A 25,230-nucleotide genomic window follows, 5' to 3' on the forward strand; every position below is an offset into this window, starting at 1 on the left:
CGTATTTTACCTAGATAAGTCTTAAGAATGACTTTAGTTAGGGAAGTTGGTTGATTATGTAAACATGATCCAAACTAAGGTAGTCTTAAGGATTACTTAGGTAATCTTGAAGATGCCAATCATGGATGTTATCTTCTTGATTTACTTGAGTAAGTCTTCGATAACTTTTGGAAGGGAGAATGTCATGTTAAATGTATGTTGTTGTATTAAGTGAGATTGATTCTATCTTAGATAGTCTATAGGATCTCTTAAGTGTGTGTGTGAGGGATTGTATGGGCGGTCGCTTCACAACTCACTCAAGCTAGACTTAGAATCACCATAGGTAGGATATTTCATGTTCATATGTTGGTGCATTGTAAGTGTGTACATCTCATTATAAGTGGTCTTAAGGATCATTTAGGTGTGCCTAGAGAGGGTGTATGGGCGGTCTCTCTTTATCTTACTTAAGTGAGTCTTAGGATAGCTTTTAGTGAGAGGATTGCATGATTAGGAAGTGCTCTATGTGAAGTTGATAGGCTTCACTGTAACAGTTAAGGAGTTTACTGTATTAATGAATTTTCTTACTGTAAAGTTGTTCTAAAAATGTGATAAATTGCTTAAATAATTTCTTATGTGTTTCTAAGATGTTGATTGTTGTTATTATGCTTATAGTATGATGTTTTAATAAAAAATTCATGAAAAGCATGTTATTTATTAAATGTCCCTTTTTCATGGTTTTTGCATGCTTACATACTTAATGCATCTAATGTGCTAACCCCTTTCTTTCCGTTTTTGACTTAAGTCTAGGGAATTGGAAGTCTTAATATGCCATGGAGGATGGATAAGTTTCTATGTGTTGAAGATGAAGTATTGGTGAGTCCTCATCGATTCGAGGACAATATCCCATGTTCCTTTATGTCTTAGTCTTTATTTTATGGCTTGTATGGGCTTAGTCCCAAGTGTTGTATACTCCAAAGTTTAGATGGTTCAATGAGATGTTGTAAAGGTTTAATGTTTAAAATGAAAGTCTTCCGCTTGCGTAATGATTATGGAAAGATTTCTTCGTGTGTGAAGAAAGTTTTCGATTCTTACTCATTTTACAATGTTTTATTATGCAATGAATGATACGAGTGGCTTTAATGAGACTTCTTGAAGTCTCATTTGCCATGTGGCGACTCAAGGATGCTCTAACTTCTAGGGTGTACTTGCGGGTCGTTAAATCGCAGTAGAGGAAGCCACTTAAGCTTTTGTTTTTCAATGAATCAAGGGCATAAATGGAAAAAATAAAGGAAATATATGAATGTTGGCTTGTGGTGGCGCCATGTCACTGGGTTTGTTGTAGATTTTCTTATATATATATATATATATATATACACACACACATACACACACACACACACACACACAAACACACACACACTCTCTCTTTACTTTACTAGGAGTTTCTGTAACTAACAACTATATACTCTTTACTAGGAGTTTCTCTAACTGTTTACCATCAATATGAGCCTCGTGATGATACAACGTCTTACTCATATTTCCAAAGTCGTTCTATACCTTGTCGGAGTATAGAACACAACTGTATTGATGGATTCACTAAAAATCATGTTACATGAATGAAATAAGTAGCATACCTGTAAACTCAAAGGGCTAGTTACTGTAATATCCCGTATTAAAAACAGATAAAAATAAGCTTTTAAGAAATCGGCAGATGCAATCGATGATCACTATCGACGAACCATAGTCTAATCTACGACCCAACTGTGCATCCGTTGTTTGCCACTGAAACTCTCCCAAAAAGTCAGACCAGAAAATGGACTAAGTGTCGATCCACAGAAAGATCTATGGTCCTTAAGTAAGACTACGGTCTGTGGTCTATGTTATTGGATTGAGACTCAAGTTACCCAACCCGTGACATGAACTACGAATGACCAGCATGAACCGTTGTTCAATCTACGGTCCGTAGGTCTGAGCGTAGGTGAAAGTGAGAAGTCAGTTATGGAGGGAAATGATGTTGGGTCAACTTAAAATTGTCGTAATTTTTAGCACAAAATGAATCAGGTGCCATATGACCTATGAAATGATATATAATTGAATTATCATTTCGTAGACACCTATTTTGCGAAAATCTAACCTCTGAGTAAAAATTTATGCCCTTTTTAGTGAAGACCTGTCGAGCATACCCAAACGACGGATCGTCAGTACAGGTCGTCGTTTGGTCCGATAGCAAAATTTCCAGGGGTCTTTTGGTCTTTTCCTAGTTCATTTAACCCCTAAGATGCATCGTTTAAGTCCTAAATCAACAGATTTTAGTCAGCTTAAGCCTAGAAACATAACAAGAACTTACCTAATTCAAAATCAAAAATAAAAACTTAGAAAATTAGAAGCAAGAAAGCAGAAAAAGGTCAAAAACCCTAGTTCAAGAACACAACAAGGATTCATCAGTTCCAGCCCCGAAATCTAAATATTTCTCTGTGGAGTTCATCACCAGGTATGTGGTATTTCCCCAGTGAATCTCTTTCACCCATTAGATCCCTAGTTTTCAGTCAGTTCTTGATTCTTTTATCATGAGTCACTACACTATTTTAGGTCTACGACAACACTAAATCTGGACAACGCTTATAAAGTGTTGCCTAAAATACTTTTGGGGACGTTTTTAAAGTGTAGCCAAAGATTTTGACTTTTAGTTACACTAATATTAGCAACACTTCTAAAGTGTACTCTTTAATGGGATAACCTACACTTTATAAGTGTTGTTATAGTTGGCAACAACTATTTACATAAATGGCCACACTTTTAAAGTGTGTTATTTTTATAATTGTTAATACAACACATGAAAAATGTTGCCTTAGTGTTTTCCCAAAATTTTAAATTCCCTCTAACATTTTAACATTAAAATTTGATCTCCCTCCATTTTTATTTGGCCAAAAAAATAAAACATTAAAGAAATATTAAAAATAATAAAACATTAAAAAAACAAAATGGGAAACATTACAGAAACTTCAGCTGAAACTTTCACTTTCAGCTGAAGAACACATTTTCATCCAAAATTGAAGAACCCATTTGCAAGAACTGAAAAACAGGATCGAAGAACGGAAGAAATCGATTTTCGTCACAAACTCTGTCAAAGTTCAGTTGAAGAACACCATTTTCAGTCGAAGAATCAAAGAGCAACACGATTCCTCTAAAGCAAACTAAAGAAGAAGATCCTCCTCTCCGAGCTTCGTTGTTCAAGATTGGAGAGCTGAAGAAGACGATTTTCTTCAAAGATTCTTGGGTAAACTGTTGTTCAATCAGATTTTCTTTTGAAAGTTGAAAGAAAATGCTTCACAAATCAACTTGCTTCATATCTTAAAGCTTTAGGGTTGTTGGAATAGAGTTTATCAGGTAAGATATTTTATCTTCAAAAGTCTAAATTATAGCTCTAAGATTTTGATATTCTTTTGTGTTAGTCCAAAATTAAAGTTAGGGTTTTTATGAGTTGTGTTATTGATACGAATTTTGTTGATTTAGGGAGTTTAGTTTGTAGTTATATGACGTATAAATGGGCAGATTATCTTTGACAGACTAATTTTTTCTCTTGAATGTTGAATGTAGAAGCTGAAGCTAAGTCAAAAGTATCTGAAGAACTGAGTTGTAGCTAAGTTATCTTTCTTCGAAGAACTGAAGTGTTGAAGTTGGCGATACCTATAATATTTTGTCCGTAATATAAATTTCGTCAAGTGTAAGTAGCTACTCTACATGAATTTGAAAAAGTTTTAATGTATGTTTTAATGTCACTGTTTTTTTAGTCTTTTTTAGTCTTCCTGAGTTCATGATTGTGCTCGTCTTAAGCTTGGTTTGTTCCTTTGTTAACAACATTGATTCTGTCTTGTAGCTATTTGCTGGTAAATTTTTTCTTTTTTCGACTACATGTCTTGAAGTGTCTAGAAGTCATTTGTTGTTTGTCTAGTGCATTTTTCAAGTATAGATCAGAAACATTGGTTCAATATTGCTTAGTTGTTTTGGGATCAGCTCGTACTATGAATTTGTTAAACTTGTTTTGTAGTTTGAGTTGCAATATATAGAAAATAAATCATATGCCTTAGAAATTGGAGATATAACATATATTTTTAAAGTCTAGAACGGGTGGAGAGGGAGCAGTAACTTGTGACAGTCTTTTCTGCTAACTGTTACTAGCAATAACAGAATAAAAGTAGAAGATTTGTTTTTGTGGTATGGACAACTTGTTGAGTTTTGGATATTGTTGAAAGTGAGGCTTGCTTCATCTAAGTTTTAGAAGAATTAGGAGAAGTTAGTGCAAACAAAATGGAGAGAAAGTCTTGTATGATGCTAAAGTCTGACCTATTTGATGAGTTAGATGCAACAGATGAGAAAATAGCTTGTAACTTTCCAATTTCATTACATGTCAAGTTCTTCCATATAAAATAGTAGTAAATAGAATTGTAAAGACAGTCTATGGTCAAGTGCTTTTTTCCTCACTGACTTTATGTTTCTCCTTCCTATCGACTTCAATGGTTCTGTCATTCTCCACAAAGTGGTGTTTCTTTTGAGCTTCAGGGGGAAGAGACCTATGGTGGTATCCACCAACATGTTTTCTCTATGACTTCAGTTGTTTGATGCCTTTCCTTTTAGTCTATGTCAAACTGTGGATATTTCAGTTAGTAGTGAACAGGAATAAGCCTACTGAAGAGCTTAATATACATTTATTCTTTTGTAATTTTTGAAGAATAAACATGTTGTAATTTGTACGCTTTCAAGTTTGAAACTTGTGACCATATCTATAAGACTATAGTCTATTCATCTTCTGATGAAACTAAATAAAAAAATAGTTTTAACATATAAGAATTAACATCAGAAAATAATGTTGTTTTCTTCTTTACATTCCTAATCATAGAGAACCTTCTCACTTTTTAACTATGTTTATCGGACTCTCCAAATATGTTATTACACCATTGCATATTCTGATAAGTGAACTAGAAATTGGACTCTCCAAATTTGAGTTTCACTAGCTAAGTCTACTTTGTCCAAAAAAGTGAACTAAAAATCATCTTTTAAGACTGCATATTCTGCTATCTCCTGTTGTTCTGTCCTCTTTAATATGAATTTTGTCATACATACATAAAGCTTATACTTCTGTTCCTTCGCATGTTTTAAACTCTTCCAGCCAAGGACCTATTTAAAAATGAGAAATTTGGGGTTGTTCTTTACACTTCTACTCCTCACGATTTTCTTGCTGAATAGTGAATTCAAAAGCTCTAATTAGATGATTCATGCTATGTTACTTACCTAGTACTGATTGGATATCTTTTTTATAGTTTGAAGGTTGATCCACGCTGATCTTACTTGCGACATGTACCATTTCCATGGATCAGATGAATTGATTGAAAAAAATATAATGAAATATGACTTGACAAGTGTAGCATGTGCTAATGAGATAATCATCTCATTTTGGTATATTGAGGTCAGTTTATTCTCCATGTCTTTATATGTAAACATGAATATATAACTTCTTAAATGTCTTTAATTTATAGGACACATGGTAGAAATAAGGTATTAAAACTAGCATCTCTCACTTTTAGGACATGAAGTAACTCATCAAGTATGTAAAGAATACTGAATCAAAATAAGTGATACATACAACAAATATTATCCATTTCCTTTATCAAATTATGTGAAAGTTTCTGCTTTGTCACGATATATGTTAGATATGATATCCATTTCCTTTATACAGTCAATGGCATAGTGACAAAATTTGCTATAGAAAATGTGACGAAGACTAGGATAGTAATTGCAGATAGAGAGATACATATATTGGGATCGTTTTTGAACATTAGGATTGCTAGAGATTCACTTTGTAGTCTCATTATGGGGTCTTCCGCTGGTAAGGTTTATTACAAGGCCAGAGTTGTTATTGCCGAGTCGAGATGCTTTGAATTTTTTTTTATAGGATGTTTAAGTATCAAAGTTTGATTTTTTTTAAAATTATTGGATCTTTGGCCAAGTTCTGTCTTTTTCAAAAGATGAACACTTTAAGTATGGAGTGATTATATGTGTACTAGGCGATGACCATATAATTTTGGTTTAATGGTTATATCTTTGTGTTATCTTATATATGCTAATGTTATATAATTATTCGTACTTCTTATGTGGTTTGTTAGACAATAATATGATTATTTCAATAAGGTTAGCTAGGTTGCCAGTGCACATTGTGTTTTGAAGACTTGATTTTACTTTTAATAACAGACTTAAACTTTTTGATTGCTTAACTACTCATTTCAGAGCAAATTAGAATAGTTTGAGACCATTTTGTTGGTGTCTATAATTTTCAGAATTATTGTGTGGATTGTTCTGGTCTATGTTTCTTCCCTACTGTACATGCCAGATATGATCATAAGAGTCTGTGTTTCTTCCCACTTTATATGACAGATATGCTCATAAGACAACACATCTGCATAGACATATTTTTTTGTGAAGTAAGAAGGATGTCATTAATAAAGCATCAAGCAGATGCACAGATTACAAAAAAATGATTTTTCTGTGTCAAGCAAACAGTTAACAACACTGATGATAAATTCTACGTCAGAATCCACACTAAATACGGGAGAAAGATAAACACAACATAAAGAGTAATCAAACATCCTACTTTAATGGTAATCCAACTGAAACAAATTTTTCTGTGTCAAGCAAGAGTATTTTAGAATAATCCAACTGAAACAAATAAATTTAGGCTGGTAATGGAGGTTTCATATCGTCATTCTGATGCTTTCATTATTTCACTTAAAGTTATTTCTTTCTACTCTTATGCTTGACCTTTTGAATATCTTTGGACTATGACGCATAATGTTTTTATTGATTGGGTTGGGTGTATTGTAGTTCTTTAGTTTACATTCATTCATGCCGAAATCTTAATAACATGATAACATTTATAAAAAATATTACACTCACAAAACATTCACCACAAAAAGTAAGGATAAAAAAGATCTTTCTTCATGTATCACAGATACAACAGTTCAGAAATATAAAAACTTGTTGTGTCACTAATACAGTGAAATTTGGAAACTGTTTTATTACTAAGACAACAAATATAAAAATTATTGTATTTCTAATACAAAGAGACATTCATAAGTCGTTGATCGAATATCTATTATAGGATCATAAGAATGTTTGCTTGAATGTTTAAACATGGTATTAGATATTTGATTTTTCTCTGATTTTGTGTGCACAAGAATGATATTTTAAAGCTTTAACTCTAAAAGCTCATAAAACTCTAAAAGTACTAAAGCTCCAAATTCAATTACAAAACTTTAACTTTTAATCATTTGAGTTATATTTATTTATTTTCTTTCTTAATTGTGTATATCCTATTAATTGTACTTATTTTTTTATTTATAGTATCATCAGCATTGAAAAACATTTGTGGAGGTTTAAAGGTTTGATTTGACATAGTGAACGCCTCATGACTAGGTAAGAAATTTTTATCATCTGATAACACATGATTCTGATAGATTACTCGTGACTTTTAAAACTTATTTGTTAACTGGTTCATGATTATTGCTGAAAGACTAAATATTGATATATTCTTCTAGGAGTTCACATATCCCATCCAAGGATTGGATGAATTTAGCAAGGTATAGCAAAGAGTATATTGATGGCATTGAATCATTTCTAGATTTTGCTTACTCTTATGGAGATCCTCATGGAGAGAAAATTCAGTGTCCATGTGCGAAATGTTGTAATATTCTTTGGAACCGAAGGAATGTAGTGTATGATCATCTAATATGCCATGGATTCATTAAAGGCTATACTAGATGGATCAATCACGGGGAATGGGATATCAAGTTGAATGTTGATGATGATATGGATTACTCGTGTGATGATATTGATGGGTTGTTGAATGATCAATTTAGAGATGTTGCACAGGCTGGAGGAGTTTATGATGGTCCAAATGAAGATGCCAAGAAATTCTATAGCTTACTTGAAGAGGCAAACCAAGAATTATATTCTGGTTGTATAGGTTTCTCTAAATTATCATTCACACTTCGCTTATATTTGTTGAAGTGTTTACATGGATGGAGCAATGAATCATTCACTTCTCTTCTAGAGTTATTAAAAGAGGCGATTCCCGAGTTGAACATTCCTCAGTCTTACAATAAAACCAAGTCTATGGTTAAGAATCTTGGTCTGGATTATGATAAAATTGATGCATGTCCAAATGATTGCATGTTGTTCAGGAATGATCATAAGGAAGACGAATTTTGTCACACTTGTGGAGCTTCACGGTATATTCAAGCTCCTAAAGTTGATAGTGAGCTTGAGTCTTCAAAAAAGCAACATCGAGTTTCTGCAAAGACTTTGAGACACTTTCCATTAATTCCTAGACTCAAAAGGCTATTTATGTGCTCAAAGATGGCAGATTCGTTGAGGTGGCATGAAGAGAAACGTTTTAAAGATGGAAAGTTAAGGCATCCCGCTGATGGTCTAGCATGGAAAGACTTTGATAGGGTGCATCCAGATTTCACACTAGATTGTCGCAATGTGAGACTTGGCTTGTCAAGTGATGGATTCAATCCATTTCGAACCATGAGTATATCACATAGCACATGGCCAGTTATGTTGATGATTTATAATCTGCCGCCTTGGATGTGCATGAAATCTGAATATTCCATACTTTCTTTACTTATACCTGGACCACGATCACCTGGAAATGACATTGATATTTACTTACAACCATTGATTGACGAGTTAAAATTATTATGGGATTCTGGGGTTGAAACATTTGATGCTTCCAGAAATGAAACTTTTCAAATGCGGGCAGCTCTTATGTGGACAATCAGTGATTTTCCTGCATATGCTATGTTATCTGGTTGGAGTACAAAAGGCAAGTTTGCTTGCCCTTGCTGTAACTATGGCACTAATTCTCGCTATCTTAAACATAGTCGAAAAATGTGCTATATGGATCATCGTGTTTTTCTACCGATGGATCATCCATGGAGATCAAACAAAAGATCATTCAATGGAAAAACTGAATTTAGGCCTCCTCCAGCTCCTTTAAAGGGAATTGATGTTCTTAATAGCTTACGTGATTTTGAAAATGTGTTTGGGAAAAAGAAAAAGAGATCAAATGATGGCCCATGGAAAAAAAGGTCAATTTTTTTTGAATTACCTTACTGGCAGCATAACTTGTTACGTCACAACCTTGATGTAATGCACATAGAGAAGAACATAGTTGATAGCATACTTGGAACTCTTTTGGATATTTCAGGAAAAACAAAGGATCATGCAAAAGCACGGTATGATTTGAAAGATATGGGAATCAGGAAGAACCTTCATCCACAAGATACAGAAGATAGTAAGAGAACAAAGCTTACAAAGGCATGCTTCTCAATGACAAATGGAGAGAAATCCATCTTTTGTGGAGTTTTAAAGACAGCCAAGCTACCTGATGGTAGTGCCTCAAATATATCTAGGTGTGTGCACTTGGATGAAAGAAAGGTGTCTAATTATAAAACCCATGATGCTCATTTCATGTTACATTACTTGCTTCCAATACCAATTAAAAGCATTCTTCCTGATCATGTGGCTATTCCTTTGATTCGTCTAAGTTCCTTCTTCCATCGTTTGTGCCAAAAAGTAATCACATTGGAGGAACTAGATTGCTTAGAAGTAGAGATTATAGAAACAGTAAATCAGTTGGAGCGAATTTTTCCTCTTTCATTTTTTGATATCATGATTCATTTGCCTATTCATTTGGTGAATGAAGTGAGATTAGGCGGCCCAGTGCAAAATCGATGGATGTATTCCACTGAAAGAGAAATGGGTACATTCAAATCATACATTCGCAATAGGCGTTTTCCAGAAGGTTGCATAGCAGAGACACGAGTGGGAATAGATTGCATGAATTTATTCTCAAAATATCTGCATCGGGGTGTGCATACCAGATTTAATAGGAGAGCGCGAAATAATGATGAATGTGACCCAAGTGACGCAGAACCTGTGAGTTTGTTTTCTAACAAAGGAGTTCCTTTAGGAGCAAAGAAAGCTGATCCAATCATTTTAGATGACAAGTCACTAAGTCAGGCACATGCATACTTATTGGGAAATTGTGACGATGTTCAAGAATATATTAGGTACCTTAATTTGAATATAGTATTCTTTTTGTATAATTAATTTTTATCTTATTTAATTTATTATTTTAACAAATAAAATAAATGTTTTGTAGAGAGCATGAGCAAGAGGTTAATAATCAGTCACGAAGATCTAAATGGAGAAAAGCAAAGAATCATTGTCAAAACTTCTCTCAATGGTTTGAAACTCGTGCTTTGCAAGAGGATGTGTCTGATTTGATAAAACAATTATCTAGAGGACCAAATTCTGTTGCGAAAAGATATTCTGGGTATCTCATAAATGGATATAGATTCCATGTTAGGCAGCGTGATACAAGGCGTAAAACACAAAATAGTGGTGTTACACTAATTGCCTCAACTACAAGCTTTGCAAGTTCAAAGGATAAAAATCTGATTGCTGCAGATTTGACTTATTATGGTAGAATAGTTGATATTGTTGAATTAAACTATTACAGCCATTTTAAGGTTATTTTATTTAAGTGTGATTGGTATGAGGTTGAAAAAGATGTTTATGGCCTTACTTATGTCTATTTTAACAAGAGATGTTCCCAGGAAGAGCCTTTTGTGCTTGCATCTCAAGTACACCAATGCTTCTATGTGCAAGATCCATATGATCAAGATAAACATTATGTTATGAAGACTGTTCCAAGAGACCTGTTTAACATGGGTGATGAAGTTGAATCTAATCTCCCACAAAGTTATGAAAATGAGCCATCTGAACATTCGAAGGGTCCATCTATACCAAAAGATAATGGTGAAGTACTCTTAACAAGGACTGATTTACCAGAAACAATCATTGATGTGCCTGTGGAGGAATTTGTCAATCAACAACTTGAAGTCGAGTATGAAGAAGAGTTTGAAGATGAGTTCGAAGATGAGTCTGAAAATGAGTATGAAGATGAGTTTTCAGATGCGCTTGAAGACGAGACTGAAAATGAGTATGAAGATGAGTTTGATGATGAAGTCGAGTCTGAAGAAGACACACCATGAGTTTCATATAGTGCTCACTCAATGTTTTTTTTTGTAATATAATAGTTTTGTTGTGATGATCATATAGTGCTCACTCACTGTTTTTTTTGTAATATAATAGTTTTTTTGGTAAAACACATTAATATATCTAATCTGTAGAATGTAATATGTTGCCTTCTTATCTGATTATTATTTTATTGAGGAACCTATACTTCTAGCTGATTTTTGCTTGATTTGGTTGTTTGTTATTAATATACTTTCTGGTTTAATTTTATTATCAGGCAGTTGGCATTAGAGGCATTCAACTCTGTAGTTTGAAGTTGCTTCTTATTTGGTCGTTGTTTGGAGTTTGTCGCTCCGAGAGAGGTACAACTCTTTACCTTTTATTAATTTAAGTAATAAGAAGCTCTCCAGTTTTTAAACAGTCGCGTCTGCAGTTGTTTGAAATATCTTGTTTCATATGTTATCAATTTTTTCTGTTTGTTCATGTAGTTCTTCCAATTTCAATTCGTCCTGTTTTACTGTGGTATTCAGTTACATAGTGGTATTAAGTTACACTCCTCAGTCCCTATTCATTCTGCTTTATTAGAGCCCATTTCTTTACAATATTGAGTTATGCCTTACAAAAAATTCACTAAATCCCACATGCACATTGTTAGCTAAGTCTATAAGCAGACTAATGAGTCTTATGACAAATACCAAATTTAATTAAATTGTATCAACAATTATGCTTTATATCAGTTAGTTGGTATTGCATATATGAATCCTTTATATGAGAGATCCTGACTCTGTGTGTATGATTTTATGTCTACTTCCTCTTTTAGCACCTTTACTCAATATAGTGTTGCACCTAGATTGTTGTACGTATGTGTGTTTGACTTATTATGTGATTTAAAATGTGTTCTGTAATTACATTACTGTTTTGTATAAGTTCTACAATATTATACAGTACTTTAATGTATAAATTCAGGAAATTTTGGAAGTTCTGGATATTAGAGAAATTCTGAAAATTTTAGAAACTAAAATGTTGCAATCTACTATAAGAAGCTATCCATCTGTGAACCTTATATCAAAATTACATTGCTGCTACTTCTTTCACTTAAACAATCTTATTATTTTGTAGGTTTACTTACTATTGGAAAACAAATTGAAGAGATTTAAACAAAGCAAAAACAATGAATCAATCAACAATGCTAAAGAAAAATGGTTTAAATCCAAACAAAGGTCAAAGTCCATTGAAGAATCTGGATGTTGATATGCAATATCGATCAAGTGCTGAATTGGCCAACAAATTCAAGATTAAGAGAGAACAACTTGCAAATGAACGCAATGATAAAGCTAAGAAAGAGCAGGCACTAATATCACATAAAAGAAAGAATTTTGAGGATTTCATTCCACAACAAGGAAAGAGTAAATTGCTTGGGAACAAATCAGTCATTCAATCATCTTCAAGGTTCCATACGTCATTGAAGAAAGATGTTACTGCTTCAGCACATGTGACTGGAACAGCACTAGGTAATGGAGAGGCACGACATGATATTCTTGATCTACCGAATTGCAAACAGGTAAAGAGGAAGCCGGTCATACCAGCTAGTACTCTTGATCAGTTTCTAAAATATCAAGGGATACACAAAGATGATGAAACAAAACGTGACAACAACACAACAAGTGATGTCGAATTTATGCATACTCCTACTATTAATGAACATAACAAAGGATTGGATGATCGTGTGGAACAAGAAGAATTCAGTAAAGATAAATGTGATGTCGAAAAGGAAATTGACATGGATTGTAGTACAAAAGGTGTGTTTTAAACCTTGTATGATTTAGAACTCATTATAAAAGAAATATCTTATTTCACGTCTGTTAAATCAATCTAGAAATGTCGAAGCCAAAAAAAGTTCGAGGACATACAACATGTAAGGATATTCATGCAAGAAATTTGGAAGAAAGAAAGGAGGTTACATTTGATAAAGGACAAGCGGTGGGACCAACTAATAAGATAGTTTCACAATTAAGCAACTTTATAGGAACAATTGCAAGGAATCCTAGATTCATCAGCTTGATGTACACTAGTTGGCATGTGGTGCCAAAGGATACTAAAAAGCTCATGTGGGAATACGTCAATGTAAGAACTACCACTCATGAGAATTCATATTTTTTTTACTTACTGAAACTAAGTATATTTTATTTTGCATAGTCCAAATTTCTACTTCCAGTAGAAGGAAAGAAGTGGGTGATGACTGGTCTTCGTGATGCTTGGAGGCGACACAAGCAAAAAATTAAAAAGAATTTTTTTGATAAAGACAGTACCCTTGAGGATATGCTAGCAAAATGTCCTGATGGCATTCCACATCATCAATTCCGCCAGTTGATCGAGTATTGGAAACACCCAACTGTTCAAGTAAGGTTAAAATGGTGCATTTCCACTCATCGACTAATTCTGTGTCATATCTTTTCTTTTTATAGATATCAATTCAATTATCTCTTTGTTTTTAACAATAGGCTATATGCGAGATGAATTCTCAAAACAGGAAAAAACAAAAGTGGAGGCATCGAATGGGACCTATTAATTTTGCTAGAGTACGCGTGGCATTGGTAATACTTAGCTGACATTTCATACAAAATTTGATTTTCATTTTTTTGTACTTTATAAGAACTTACTGATTTTTTAAAATTTCTTTTGATATAATCTATAGCGTGCAGCCAAAGACAACAACGAAGAACCATCAAAGCCTGAAATATTTATTGCAACTCGTACCAAGACGGGAAAGGAAATCCAGGCTGATACCCAAGTTGCAATAGTAAGTTTTTCAAAGAGGATTATTAGTGAACTTTATTCACACTTAACATTTATATCGTGGGGAGTTTGACTACATTAAATTTTAATCATGTATTCCTTCTTCTTCTTCTTCTTGTGCAAGTTCAAGGAGATATCAATTATTTGTCGACATTGTTTAATTATTTTTTACGAAAAGTTTTCATAATGTTTTAATGCTTGATACTACTTACAATTCACTATGGATGCCAATTTTATTCAATAGGCTGAACTTCAAAGTCGCCAAAATTCTGGGGAAACAGCTGATGATGCATTTAGGGCAGTGTTTGGAAAGGAGCAGCCTGGTCGAGTTAGATGCTATGGTAGATCAGTGACAACAAGTTCTTTGAAGAAAGATGAGGAAATTAACAATCTAAAACAAAAGCATGCCGATGAAATCACTTCTCTAAAGGAAGAATTGAGAGAAGAAATGCGACATTTATTCACTCGATTGCTGCAAAACAACCCTGGATTGAATTTTCAAGATATACCCGGGTGTGTTGGATCTAACCTTGCTTCACCTATTGATGCAAGTAGTGCACAAGCTGTAAAAGGGCACAAATCTTCCATATTCTTCGGGGTCAGCTCAAGATTCGGTTCATCAAAAGGTATTTTATATTCCAAATTCTCTATTAATAGTGTCAATATTGTTTTTCTTCTAGTTTAGTTGGTGTTATTGGTAATGAAATTCAAAACTTATTTTTACTTGTCTAAGTTTAGTCCACCTATTTATAGCTGTTAAGAATGTTTTTGTTTTTGGTTTAAGCATTCGAATCGTTAGTTGAATAATTGTTCTATTAGTATTGTGCAATTGAGGAGTCTGTGGCTAACACATTATGTTTTATGGCATATTCCAATGGTGTTCAATTAAAAAAATGATGACACTATTTTCTACCTTTAGCTTCTGAATCCAGCTCATTGTAAAGGCTATTGTAGCTGGTCTTTTAATGGTCTGTCTGCACCTTTATGAAGCTATTGCTATTTTATTCATATTGGTGTCTGTTAGCTAGGTGGTTGTGGCTGTTAGTATTAATGTGGTGCAGCCTCTGATCTTGTGGGTAGATTTATTATGTTTGATAGATCCTTAATGGTTACTTGTTAAACTACAGACAAGGCAGAGAAAATTGGAGAGGAAAATCTGCAGGGGTTTTTCTTGCTACTGGTCCTCTATTTTTTGTTCATTGTCTGTTAAATCTTTAACTTGTTCAAGATTTTGTTTGTGTCTTTTTATAGCATTCCTTCTCTTCTTACTAACATTTCTCTTGTCTGTATTTTTTGTTCACTGTCTGATGATGAACCTTGCCCTAGAGATACAGTCTGATGATGTTTGTGTCTTTTTTGTATGCACTAGAGATGCAGTCTGATGATGAACCTTGGCCTATGCTGCAGTTCTTTGAAAATATCATGTTCATGTTGTTATGTATTGATTTTTGTGGACACTTCTAGAGTATGTTATGAACCTTGTTTCTAGTGGTCATCACTGGTTTGTTTGAACTACTTGTGTGTAATTTTTACATTGAAGTTTACAACAGAAGACTGCACAAATTAAACTTTTGAAGTTTAATTTTTGAGAGCCAACAACAGAAGACTGCACAAATGTTGTAGTCCTTATAATGTGTAATTTTTACATTGAAATTGTATTTAGATTTGGATTGGTTGTCTTGCAGTGAATTCTCTATGATTATGCACTTCCACAATTAATTCACAAACTTATAATTTTATTTTAAATGTGCAGGAAAATGTAGGTAACTGAATTTGAATTTGGCCAGAAGTAAACTCGATCCATTGTGGCAAAAGATGAAGAAATTTTTGTATTGTTGTCATATACGTTTGAATGACACTTTTGGGTTTTTGGAACTTGTTGATATTAGAGATCTTTAAGCAATCACTTTCTATGTTTTGGTTGTACATGAAATATTTCTCGAAGTTTATTTGAAATATCTCTTCAATTTAATGCTTAATTAGTTCATTTTGTGTTTTAGGTCACTTGTATGTATGTAAATATATTATATATATTTATGCTACATGTAGACTTATAAATGTTTAAGTTACACTTTGTAAGTGTTGCTCTAGGTAGATAAAATGTTACACTTTGAAAGTGTTGCTCTAGGTAGATATAAAGTTACACTTTGTAAGTGTTGCTGTAGGTGAGATATAAAATCAACACTTTATAAGTGTTGCTATAGATGAGATATAAAGTTACAATTAATAAGTGTTGCTATAGATGACATATAAAGTAACACCTTATAAGTGTTGCAATAGATGAGATATAAAGTTACACTTTATAAATGTTGCAATAGATGACCAATAAAAGGCAACACTTTTTAAGTGTGACCAATTAATCTAAAAAGGCAACGCTTTTAAGTGTAGTCTAACAAAAAATAGGTGTTGCTAATGCACGTCTTCAAAGCGTGCCTTTATACCTATTTGGCTACGCTTTATAAGTGTTGCCAAAGGTGGCAACATTTAAAAAGTGTTGCCTAATGTCAAAGGTTACACTTCTTTTGGGAAGCCCCTAAAAAGTGTTGCTGAATGTCCAAAAGTGTAGTCTTTTATCAAAGGCCACACTTTATGCTAGTTTAGGCTACACTTACGTGGTGTTGCTGTAGGCCGAAAATGGTGTAGTGATTAAACTTAGGGTTCCTATAATTACAGTAGATCATCACGACTTAGTTAGATATATGTTCCAAATTAGATTGTAAAGTTATTATTCATTTTATCGCATTAATTTCAGAACCCTTGCTATGTATTTCTTTAGTTCTTGAATTACACATGCTAGGTCAGATATTTCAATTACTTCAGATATACATGCCTCAGTTATTAATGCATAATTATCAGATAAATTATTTCATTCTCAGTTTGCATGTTATGTTTTGAGATATCCAGTATTTATAAAAATTCAGTCATAATTTCTTAATATTTAATTCATTGGGAGTAGCATAATATCGAGTTGGACTAGGGTTCACCGTACCCAAATAGTCCCAGAACTACTACCCAAGTAGGTTGTAAGTGCCCTACGTGGGCATCAACTTAGTGATAACACCACCATGGCATTACACCTCTTACAAGGTATATTGGGTCCTCACGATGGGGCGTATATATCAGACTCCACACTTAACTCATGTGGTTTTATTATCGGTTATTAGTAGCCATCACAGTTCAGTCAGACTCTATTGTATTGACCATATTTACAGTTCGGTTAGTATTTAGTCTCAATATGTTATAAATTTGGTCATTGCATCCAGTTAGCTCAGAATTCAGTATATCATGTTCATAACATTATACTTGCTTTTATACTTGTTGAATTTTTCTTTATTTCAGCTTTACTCTATCCTACATGCTAAATATCTTTCAAGTACTGACGCTACGTGCGTTTCATCTTCTCGTGATGTAGGTTCAGGTTTTTAGCATTCATATCACACTTAGATCAATTTCTAATCTCCAGTTCAGCAGAATCAGTGGTTAGTCTTCATTGTCCGGGGACAAGAGTCATGAGTTAATTTAAGTCTTTTAGTCATTTTGTTTCAGTTTTTGCTAGACTTAGTTGGGCTTGTCTCAAGATTTTTAGTCAGTTAGAGTCTATTTTCAGACATAGTTAGTTTCAACTTAGTATTGAGTTAATAACTTCTTTGTATTAAAATCATAAGTTTTTCATATATCTCAGTTTTAGCATATGGGTATTATCTTTCTTTTTATCTTTATTATGATTTAGCTTTCGCATTAGTTTATTATCTTTAGTATGCTCATGATCATGCCAATAGGTTTAGCTTTGGATCACTTGTTGTCCTTGATCCCGTGTCCGCATCTCGGGGGTAGCTCGGAGCGTGAAAGTTACCCGGAAATAATTTCCAACATATACTTCATAAAAAATGTTATCTCGATCAAAGAAAAAAATTCCGAATCTTACAGTTTACTGGCAATAACAATATATTTTTCCAATTAAGTAGAAAAATAAAAAAATATATGTATTGTAAGTGCTAACTGTGTCAAAGCATTTGGCTCTCTTCATAAATGCTGACAATAGGGAAGAGAACAATGCATGAAACTGGTAAAAAAAATAAGTGCTCATAAATGCAGGAAGCAGAAATGAGCTGAAGGATACATAACAATCTGGTTCATATAATTTTTTTTATTTAAACACCTCTATTGAAACTTTAACTAATGATCATAATCGAGTCATAAAATAAAGAGACCACAGTAAATGTTGGATGATTTACAAAAACCAACTATATGTAATAGAATTATTGCATAGACAATCTATCAACAACACATCTATCGTACAAAATCAAGATCCTTCAAAAATCAAGAAGCACACCTTTGGCCCTCAAGCGGTTGAACATTAATTGCAACTTCAGGAAAATGAGTAATTGGTGATAAACACATAATTTTTTTGTTTGTTCTACAATTAATACTAATTTAATGTAGCTTAATATGCAAGGGATAACAAGAGGTAATCTCTCTTTCTCTTTCTTTCCGCTTGATTTCTCTTTCTCGATCTCTCAATCTCTCATTTCTGCCAGTAAGCGCACAACAAAAGGTAATCTCTCTTTCTCTTTCTTTCCGCTTGATTTCTCTTTCTCGATCTCTCAATCCCTCATTTCTGCCGGTAAGCGCACAACAAGATAAACTTGAGTTTGATTTCATTAGCTTCGTATAGCTTTGAGGAAAACATAACTGGAAAAAATTGAGTATATTTAGCAGATTCTGTTTCTTCTATATTTAGCTTGAGAAAACGATGTGCAATTCTCTATCTCAGGGTCAGTAGTTGTGGTGAGGTAAGTATAAATTGTTATTTGAAACTTGTTTTGAACACTTCACTCTAGAACCCTAATTGAGTTCTATCATCGCATTGTCATTTCCTCCCACATATAGCTTGTTTTCAGTTTTTTAATGATTAGTTTGCTCTAGGTAGTTTTATTTTGCAGATGACTACAACAACTAAATGGGGGAAATCAGCTGGTAGTCTCTCAATATATCATCTTTCATAAAGTTCAGAGTTATAAGCTTTCTGTTATATCATTCGTGTAGATGATACCTAGAACATGTCTCAACATCTACCTCTCAAAAGGAAAATACATAAAGGAACTACCTAAGAGAGACCGAATCAACTTTTCTCTTGCACAAGCCTAAAGTTTTGGCACTGCGATGGCTGATCTTCCTTCACATAAGGACAATGGGAAAATTGTTCCCTTTTGAGCACAACTTCACATTGACAACTTCCTATGAATATGATTGATTCTCATTAACTGAAGGGAGGAAGTTTGGTACTTTATTGCTAGAGGTGTAGACATAAAACACATATTCAACAAATTTTTATTATAGGAAGGAAACACAACTTTGCACTTTCCCTTGGTAATAAAATACATATAAAATATCTCGTGAATGAAATACTTCTCCATAAATGTAAACTTCTGAGATACGGAGAGTCTTGCCCAAATACCTTTCTAGATCTGCCAAGTGTCAATAATATACTAAAACCTTTTGCAGTCAAACGATGCTTGTGTTACTTCCAGAGCTCTATAACATATTCTATTCCGTCAAATTTAGGGTTGGTTCCACCATATAATATATAACAAAATCCTTCCCCACCAATATTAATCTATTTATTACATTCTATGAATTGACAAATGGATGTGGGGAGTGAAAAGCTTAACTTCAGCCTCAAATCATTTCCTGAAGCCGAGTGAGCGACGACGGCGCGAGGGGGCACCTTCTTCTTAGCTCTTTAAGAAGTAAAGGAAGTGTTTCCTTATATAAGGACAACAATTTCTTTTTTTTTTATCGATATGGGAGAAATGACATTTCATTTGCACTTTGCAAATCACTTTTCATTTTTCTTCCAAAATAGTTTTCTCACTTTTCATATTCTTTCTTTTCTTCACACTTGCTAGACCCAACAATACTCAGACAAGTATTCAAATTCTGATATCTTAATTTTAATACTTATCTTAATATTTAGATGTGCATTCACATGTAAACCTCTAAATTTTAATGAAAACAAATGACGCCTTATTCTCATTAGATTCTTTCTGAGACACTTTTATTATTAGAAAAAAATTATACGCCATATTTTTTTCTTCAAAAAATATTCAAGCTTGTCTCATTTTTCAATTTTATTAGTCATCCAAATTATTTCCATTACACTTTAATTTTTTTCTTTCTATTTATTTATGAAGAATTGATAAAATTTATTGCAATTTTTTTATTTGATTAAAGTGCAAAAACAACTTTTCATACATAATGTGATTATATTCTATGTAAGCTTCCCTATATCTTACTTCTTTATTTTGTAATGGTTTCTTTGTTGCTTTTATTGTTACTAGTACTTCTTAAGGTCCAAGTCTTTCTGATGATATACCTTAAAACCTGTACTTCCGACAGCAATTTGAGCGACTTTTTCAGTTTGTTCGAAGAATCGAGGATTGGATGTACACAACCCCACCTGAAGAGGTTAGGTTATATTTTTTTTTCATCTAAGCTTCTCCTCAGTTACAGCATTTATTGTCGGCTCTCCTCTTAAGGATATCTTAATTTTCCTTGTATGAGGACAATATTGCTTGTTAATTAGTTTCCTGCTTTGTTATTAAGTTGATGCAAATTTGAACCACTACATGACATTAAATTACCAATACTGGAATAAAGTTGTAATCTCTTTTGCAGATGGAACTTTAGGTTTGCATTACCGATATTTTAAATTGACACTGAGCAAAAATTTGGTTCCCTTATTTGTAGCTCAGTTGTTCCCTTTATCTGATCTAATTCACACACCACAATCACAATCACAATCATAATCACAAGTAGAACATCATGATCATATGTGATCAACATTGCAACATTCATACATATACAAGTATTATAATGAAGCACGGACAAGCATACATGGCATAATAATGAAATAACGACCATCACCTACCTCGAAACAAGCTTGAAACCCTAAGAACTTGATCCTCCCCTTTCCGGATATGTTCATCTTGTTCTTGGTCTACAAACAATCAATATAATGCAGGAATCAATAAATAATAACTAATTATCTAGATTACTAGAAATTCTAGAACCCTGGATCAAAACCATGATTCCAATCATCAAATTTAGGGTTGGTTCCACCATATAATATATAACAAAATCCTTCCCCACCAATATTAATCTATTTATTACATCCTATGAATTGACAAATGGATGTGGGGAGTGAAAAGTTTAACTTCAGCCTCAACAGGAAAATTGTGACCCGAGTCCAAATCGTGAGCCCATCTCGACCTTGTCAATATACCGTTGAGAGATTGAACAATTTAGTACAAATTCAAGCTGTTTGGCAGCATTATCTTTGGGGGGGGGGGGTAATTACAGAGAGTTGAAAAAAAAAAGAAAAGGATACATTAGAGGGGCAAAAGAAATAGAGTAAGAAAGGTCAGAAGAAATATATATATACATAGAAACATGCAAAACAGAAAAAGGAGATACTACAGTGACTGGGGGCCTAGAGTTTTATGTTTATTTTCATTCTCCACTCACGAAAACTCGTCGAAGTTTCATTGTAGCAGCAGTGAGGTCGTCTTCCACTCGTTTCTCGTCTCAGGTCGCTGCCCCGAACAAGGTAAAAAATTCATTATCCCTTTGTTTCTTTTAGTCTTGACTGAGTATGTAGCTTTTTATAGAATTTAAAAGCGAATTCATGTGAAGTGTTTGGTATGATACTATTCCCTTTGTCTTATTTTCCGAGATGGTTGGTGTTCTTGTTTCCGGGAGAGTTCAATGCACTCTAAAGCTTATCTTTTGTTTGCGTTTTTTTAGTTATGGTTGTGCTCTTTTTCTTGCGGATTGAGTCTTTTAAATGCATTTTAGCATGATTCGGGAGTGCTCGTTTTAATTGTTTGGAGGGTCCGGTTCAAATCAATGTTGTTCCTTGTTGCGTATGTATTGTACTTAGGTGTTAGATTTGTTTCAGTCTCCAAAGTTAGTATTTGGGTAAAATGAGTATTAGCTAGTAATATCCTTTCTTTGTACATGTGTTACTTGTGTATACATTCTGTTTTGGAGTAATTTAGAGTTAGCTGTTAGCGTATATATCTCACTCTTCCTCGACTATGAAACCTTTATGGATCATTTTCTTATTCCGATAATAGCTTAATGTAAAAGGATTATCTAGTTGTTTATAGTCTTTGGTTCTGATGTTTTCTCATTGTTTTCTTTTATAATATTATTTAAAACTTAGTAGAAGACTACTCTCACTTACTTACATATCACAACCTTAACACGCAATTTTCTTCCTTTTTCACTTCTTAAATCTCTCCCTAATTTCATTCCATAATCTTATCAGTTACAAATTTCATATCAATTTGATTTACAAGAGCATTCTCGCTCCACTAAATCAAATTTAAACTACTCAATAGTTGTCTTCATCAATTTTATTTTTTCTTCTATATTTCTTGATATAGTGTGTCACCTCCATAGTCGTCTTCTTCAATTTTATTTTTTTTCTTATTATTTCTTGATACATACGAATTAAGATTCTTATTTTACTATTATAATTGTTCAACTAGTCGAAAAAGGATGCATCGAGGACTTCTAAATAGATTGTGAAAATAACGTTCAAAAAGACGGAAAAAACTCATCTACTAGTGGCTTTAGTAAGGACTTTGGATCGAGATCCATGAATGATGTCTATGTTAATAGTTCAAAAAAACATACAAGGGTAAATATAGAAAAAAAACTACATTTATCTTCTTAAGTGAATGTTGAGAAGGAGAAGTTAAAATAGATCAAATTGTTGATTTTCTTGTTCATTTTTTTCTGATATATATGGGTTCAGATTTTTGATGTATAATGTTGTTTTTGTTTCTTAAATTAATATATAATACCTTAATTTCAACATTATGATACATTACAATTTCATCATGTACAATGTATCGTGTTTAAATACTAAATTATCTTATGATTATAGTTTGTGATATATTGATTGTTTTTTAATGTATCTAGTTAACTTTGTTTCTCAAATTAATGTATAATGTCTTTGTTTCAACACTTCGATACATTAGGATTTTATAATGCACAATATATCGTGTTCAAATATTAGTTTTGATATATAAATTTAATTAGTTTTCAAACTAGAAAAAAAAATTCTACCAAATGTATCATGTATCTAGGTGTTTCTATGTATCTTCTATCTTGTTCAAATTTAGAAGGATATGTATCCGTACACAATACATGATCCATTTAAGTGTCACACAAGCATGTATCAGATTCATAAATTGTGATACGTAAATGTTATTATCAAAAGTCTATTTAGTTTGAGGAGATATGTGAAGACCTTGAAGATCATGTACACAATATTTTGTCATCTAAACAGTACTATATCAAATATATTTTTATCAAACACAACTGTACAAATTGTGTGTTAGATGTACAATTTTATAGAATACAACATGATACTCTATATTGTATCAGACACACAACTTTTTATTTTTGCATGAGCAAATACACAATTTTTTAGACATGATACGTAAGTTTGAATTTATACTAATGGTATCTGATACGTTGAAACTACCACAAAGTAATGTATCAATCTCAAACCTAACATTTGTATGGAAAACAATTACTTAATGTATCTAGTAGAATTACAACACATATCAATTTAAACGAGATACATAAATAGTAATGTATTTATAAATCTATTCATATCAAAAACAAAATTCAAAAGAACGATTACACAACATTACGAAAGGTATGAATGATATATCAAAGTTATGCATCTCTTTAGCATTTGTATTTGTTGTTTCAATGCATAACGAATACATTGAAAATCCCAACTCTTGTTTCTCCACCGCAACGATGTATTAGATCTCCAAATTTTTCAACAACTTATCGATCTTTAATTCAACTGCAATGGTAGATTTCTGATTCACAAACTAATATTTTGACCACCAACAATTTCATCACTTTTGTATCGTTCATATCTCACCTCACTTTCTCATATTTCAAAATGTCTCTACAAGATCGACATGTTCAAGTTTTATAAGTACAATTTGTCGATATTTTGATTTAAAAAATTGAGATTTTTTTAGAAAGAATCAGAAGAAGAATTTTGGGATACATTAATTAGATTTTAATGTATTATCAAGTACAAATTGAAATGGATAGTAGCTTCTTTGATCATCTCCTACTAGTGTCCATGATCGAGATGAGATGAAGAGAAGGCCAAGCAACATAATTCACTGATTGTACTTTCTATGGCCAAATAAAAAATTCACAATCATTTTCTCATAATCAAATTCAAACATCACACTTCATAGTGAAATCTTGAAACTAAGTGAATTTAAAATTTTGAGATTTACTTGTGAGGCTTGAGCAGTGACAGACTGAGAACCTGAGACTGGAGAGCCGAGTAGGTCTGTGCAGAAGTCATGAGAACTGAGAAGAGTGAGACTCAAAGTCTCGAGCAGTCAAACTTCTAACTTCTGAAATTTGAGCTTGCTCACCTATCAGACAACCAACAAATGACATTTAAAGGAGGAAATTTTATCACCAATGCAAAACATGTTGCTGAAAATGAACTCCATTATCGCGAAAATAATCAATTAGACCATAGTATAGTACACAAATGCACTGAATTCATATCTCAATCCGACTAGATAACAAATTGGTATAGCATAGAGAAGATACACTATCAGAAGATACACCAAAAGTATGCATCAATATGCACTTCTTCAGAGTAACTGAAACTCGACTAACAAGCCAATATTTTGTTCCTTCGATTGAATCATGAAAATAGACATACATAATGATTAATGGAACGAATAAAAATATTGCAGGCTTGATGTATAATCGTTAGTCGTTACCTTGCGAGTTGCGTCCTCGCCTGAGTGACTGGAGTAGTCGTTGCCTTGCCTTGCCTGAGTGACTGGAGTAGTCCGTAGTCGTCGCCTCGCCTCGCCTGACGTTGGAATTTGGAGAAACGAAAAGTCCTTAAACGAGAGGAGTTTGGAACCGAAGAGTTTTCTAACCTTAGTCCTAATAACTAGATTTGTGAAATTAGAAATTAGGAAAAAAATAGCGGGTCTTATCGGGGTATCGGGCACCCGATATTTTTCCTTCCCAACCCAACCAGGGAACCTTTAAGTCAATAAAAAAAAACTAAACCGAGCCCCAAACCAATTACCTAATATGCTGACCCGTTAGCCCAATAAATCAAAAATTGATTCGAGTTGATGGTTTGACTCGATTTTGAACAGGCCTATTACTAAATATTATATCATGAAGTGCTTATCAATTCAAATATATTGGTTAATTTATGAAAGTAAAAAACGTGTATTAAGTTAGTAAGAATATATGAATTTATAACGG

At 33.1% G+C, this 25,230-nt stretch overlaps 2 protein-coding genes and 1 long non-coding RNA gene across 3 annotated transcripts; all 3 read left to right on the top strand.

Moving 5' to 3' along the window:
* Positions 1-7,596: 7,596 nt before the first annotated feature.
* On the top strand, positions 7,597-11,096 carry LOC138338946 (uncharacterized). The gene is made up of 2 exons (XM_069290039.1): positions 7,597-10,109; positions 10,202-11,096. Exons 1-2 carry the CDS (start codon positions 7,597-7,599, stop codon positions 11,094-11,096), a joined length of 3,408 nt encoding a protein of 1,135 aa, XP_069146140.1.
* Positions 11,097-12,957: 1,861 nt separating this feature from the next.
* Positions 12,958-14,444, top strand: LOC138338947 (uncharacterized). The gene is made up of 6 exons (XM_069290040.1): positions 12,958-13,203; positions 13,276-13,479; positions 13,581-13,673; positions 13,775-13,879; positions 14,120-14,203; positions 14,379-14,444. Exons 1-6 carry the CDS (start codon positions 12,958-12,960, stop codon positions 14,442-14,444), a joined length of 798 nt encoding a protein of 265 aa, XP_069146141.1.
* A 4-nt stretch (positions 14,445-14,448) lies between these two features.
* On the top strand, positions 14,449-15,718 carry LOC138339103 (uncharacterized). The gene is made up of 2 exons (XR_011212155.1): positions 14,449-14,501; positions 15,629-15,718. It is a non-coding gene; the product is annotated as an uncharacterized lncRNA (long non-coding RNA).
* Positions 15,719-25,230: the final 9,512 nt, after the last annotated feature.

Source organism: Solanum lycopersicum, chromosome 10 (genome assembly GCF_036512215.1).
Source record: "Solanum lycopersicum chromosome 10, SLM_r2.1".
Taxonomy (NCBI): domain Eukaryota; kingdom Viridiplantae; phylum Streptophyta; class Magnoliopsida; order Solanales; family Solanaceae; genus Solanum; species Solanum lycopersicum.

What these genes read in the sequence shown, in the direction of transcription:
- LOC138338946 (XM_069290039.1), top strand. Translation starts at nt 7,597, where the DNA reads ATGAATTTAGCAAGGTATAGCAAAGAGTATATTGATGGCATTGAATCA. An exon ending in GATGTTCAAGAATATATTAG is followed by an intron (nt 10,110 to 10,201) that starts GTACCTTAATTT and finishes AATGTTTTGTAG; the next exon opens with AGAGCATGAGCAAGAGGTTA.
- LOC138338947 (XM_069290040.1), top strand. Translation starts at nt 12,958, where the DNA reads ATGTCGAAGCCAAAAAAAGTTCGAGGACATACAACATGTAAGGATATT. An exon ending in TCATGTGGGAATACGTCAAT is followed by an intron (nt 13,204 to 13,275) that starts GTAAGAACTACC and finishes TATTTTGCATAG; the next exon opens with TCCAAATTTCTACTTCCAGT. An exon ending in CTGATACCCAAGTTGCAATA is followed by an intron (nt 13,880 to 14,119) that starts GTAAGTTTTTCA and finishes TTTATTCAATAG; the next exon opens with GCTGAACTTCAAAGTCGCCA.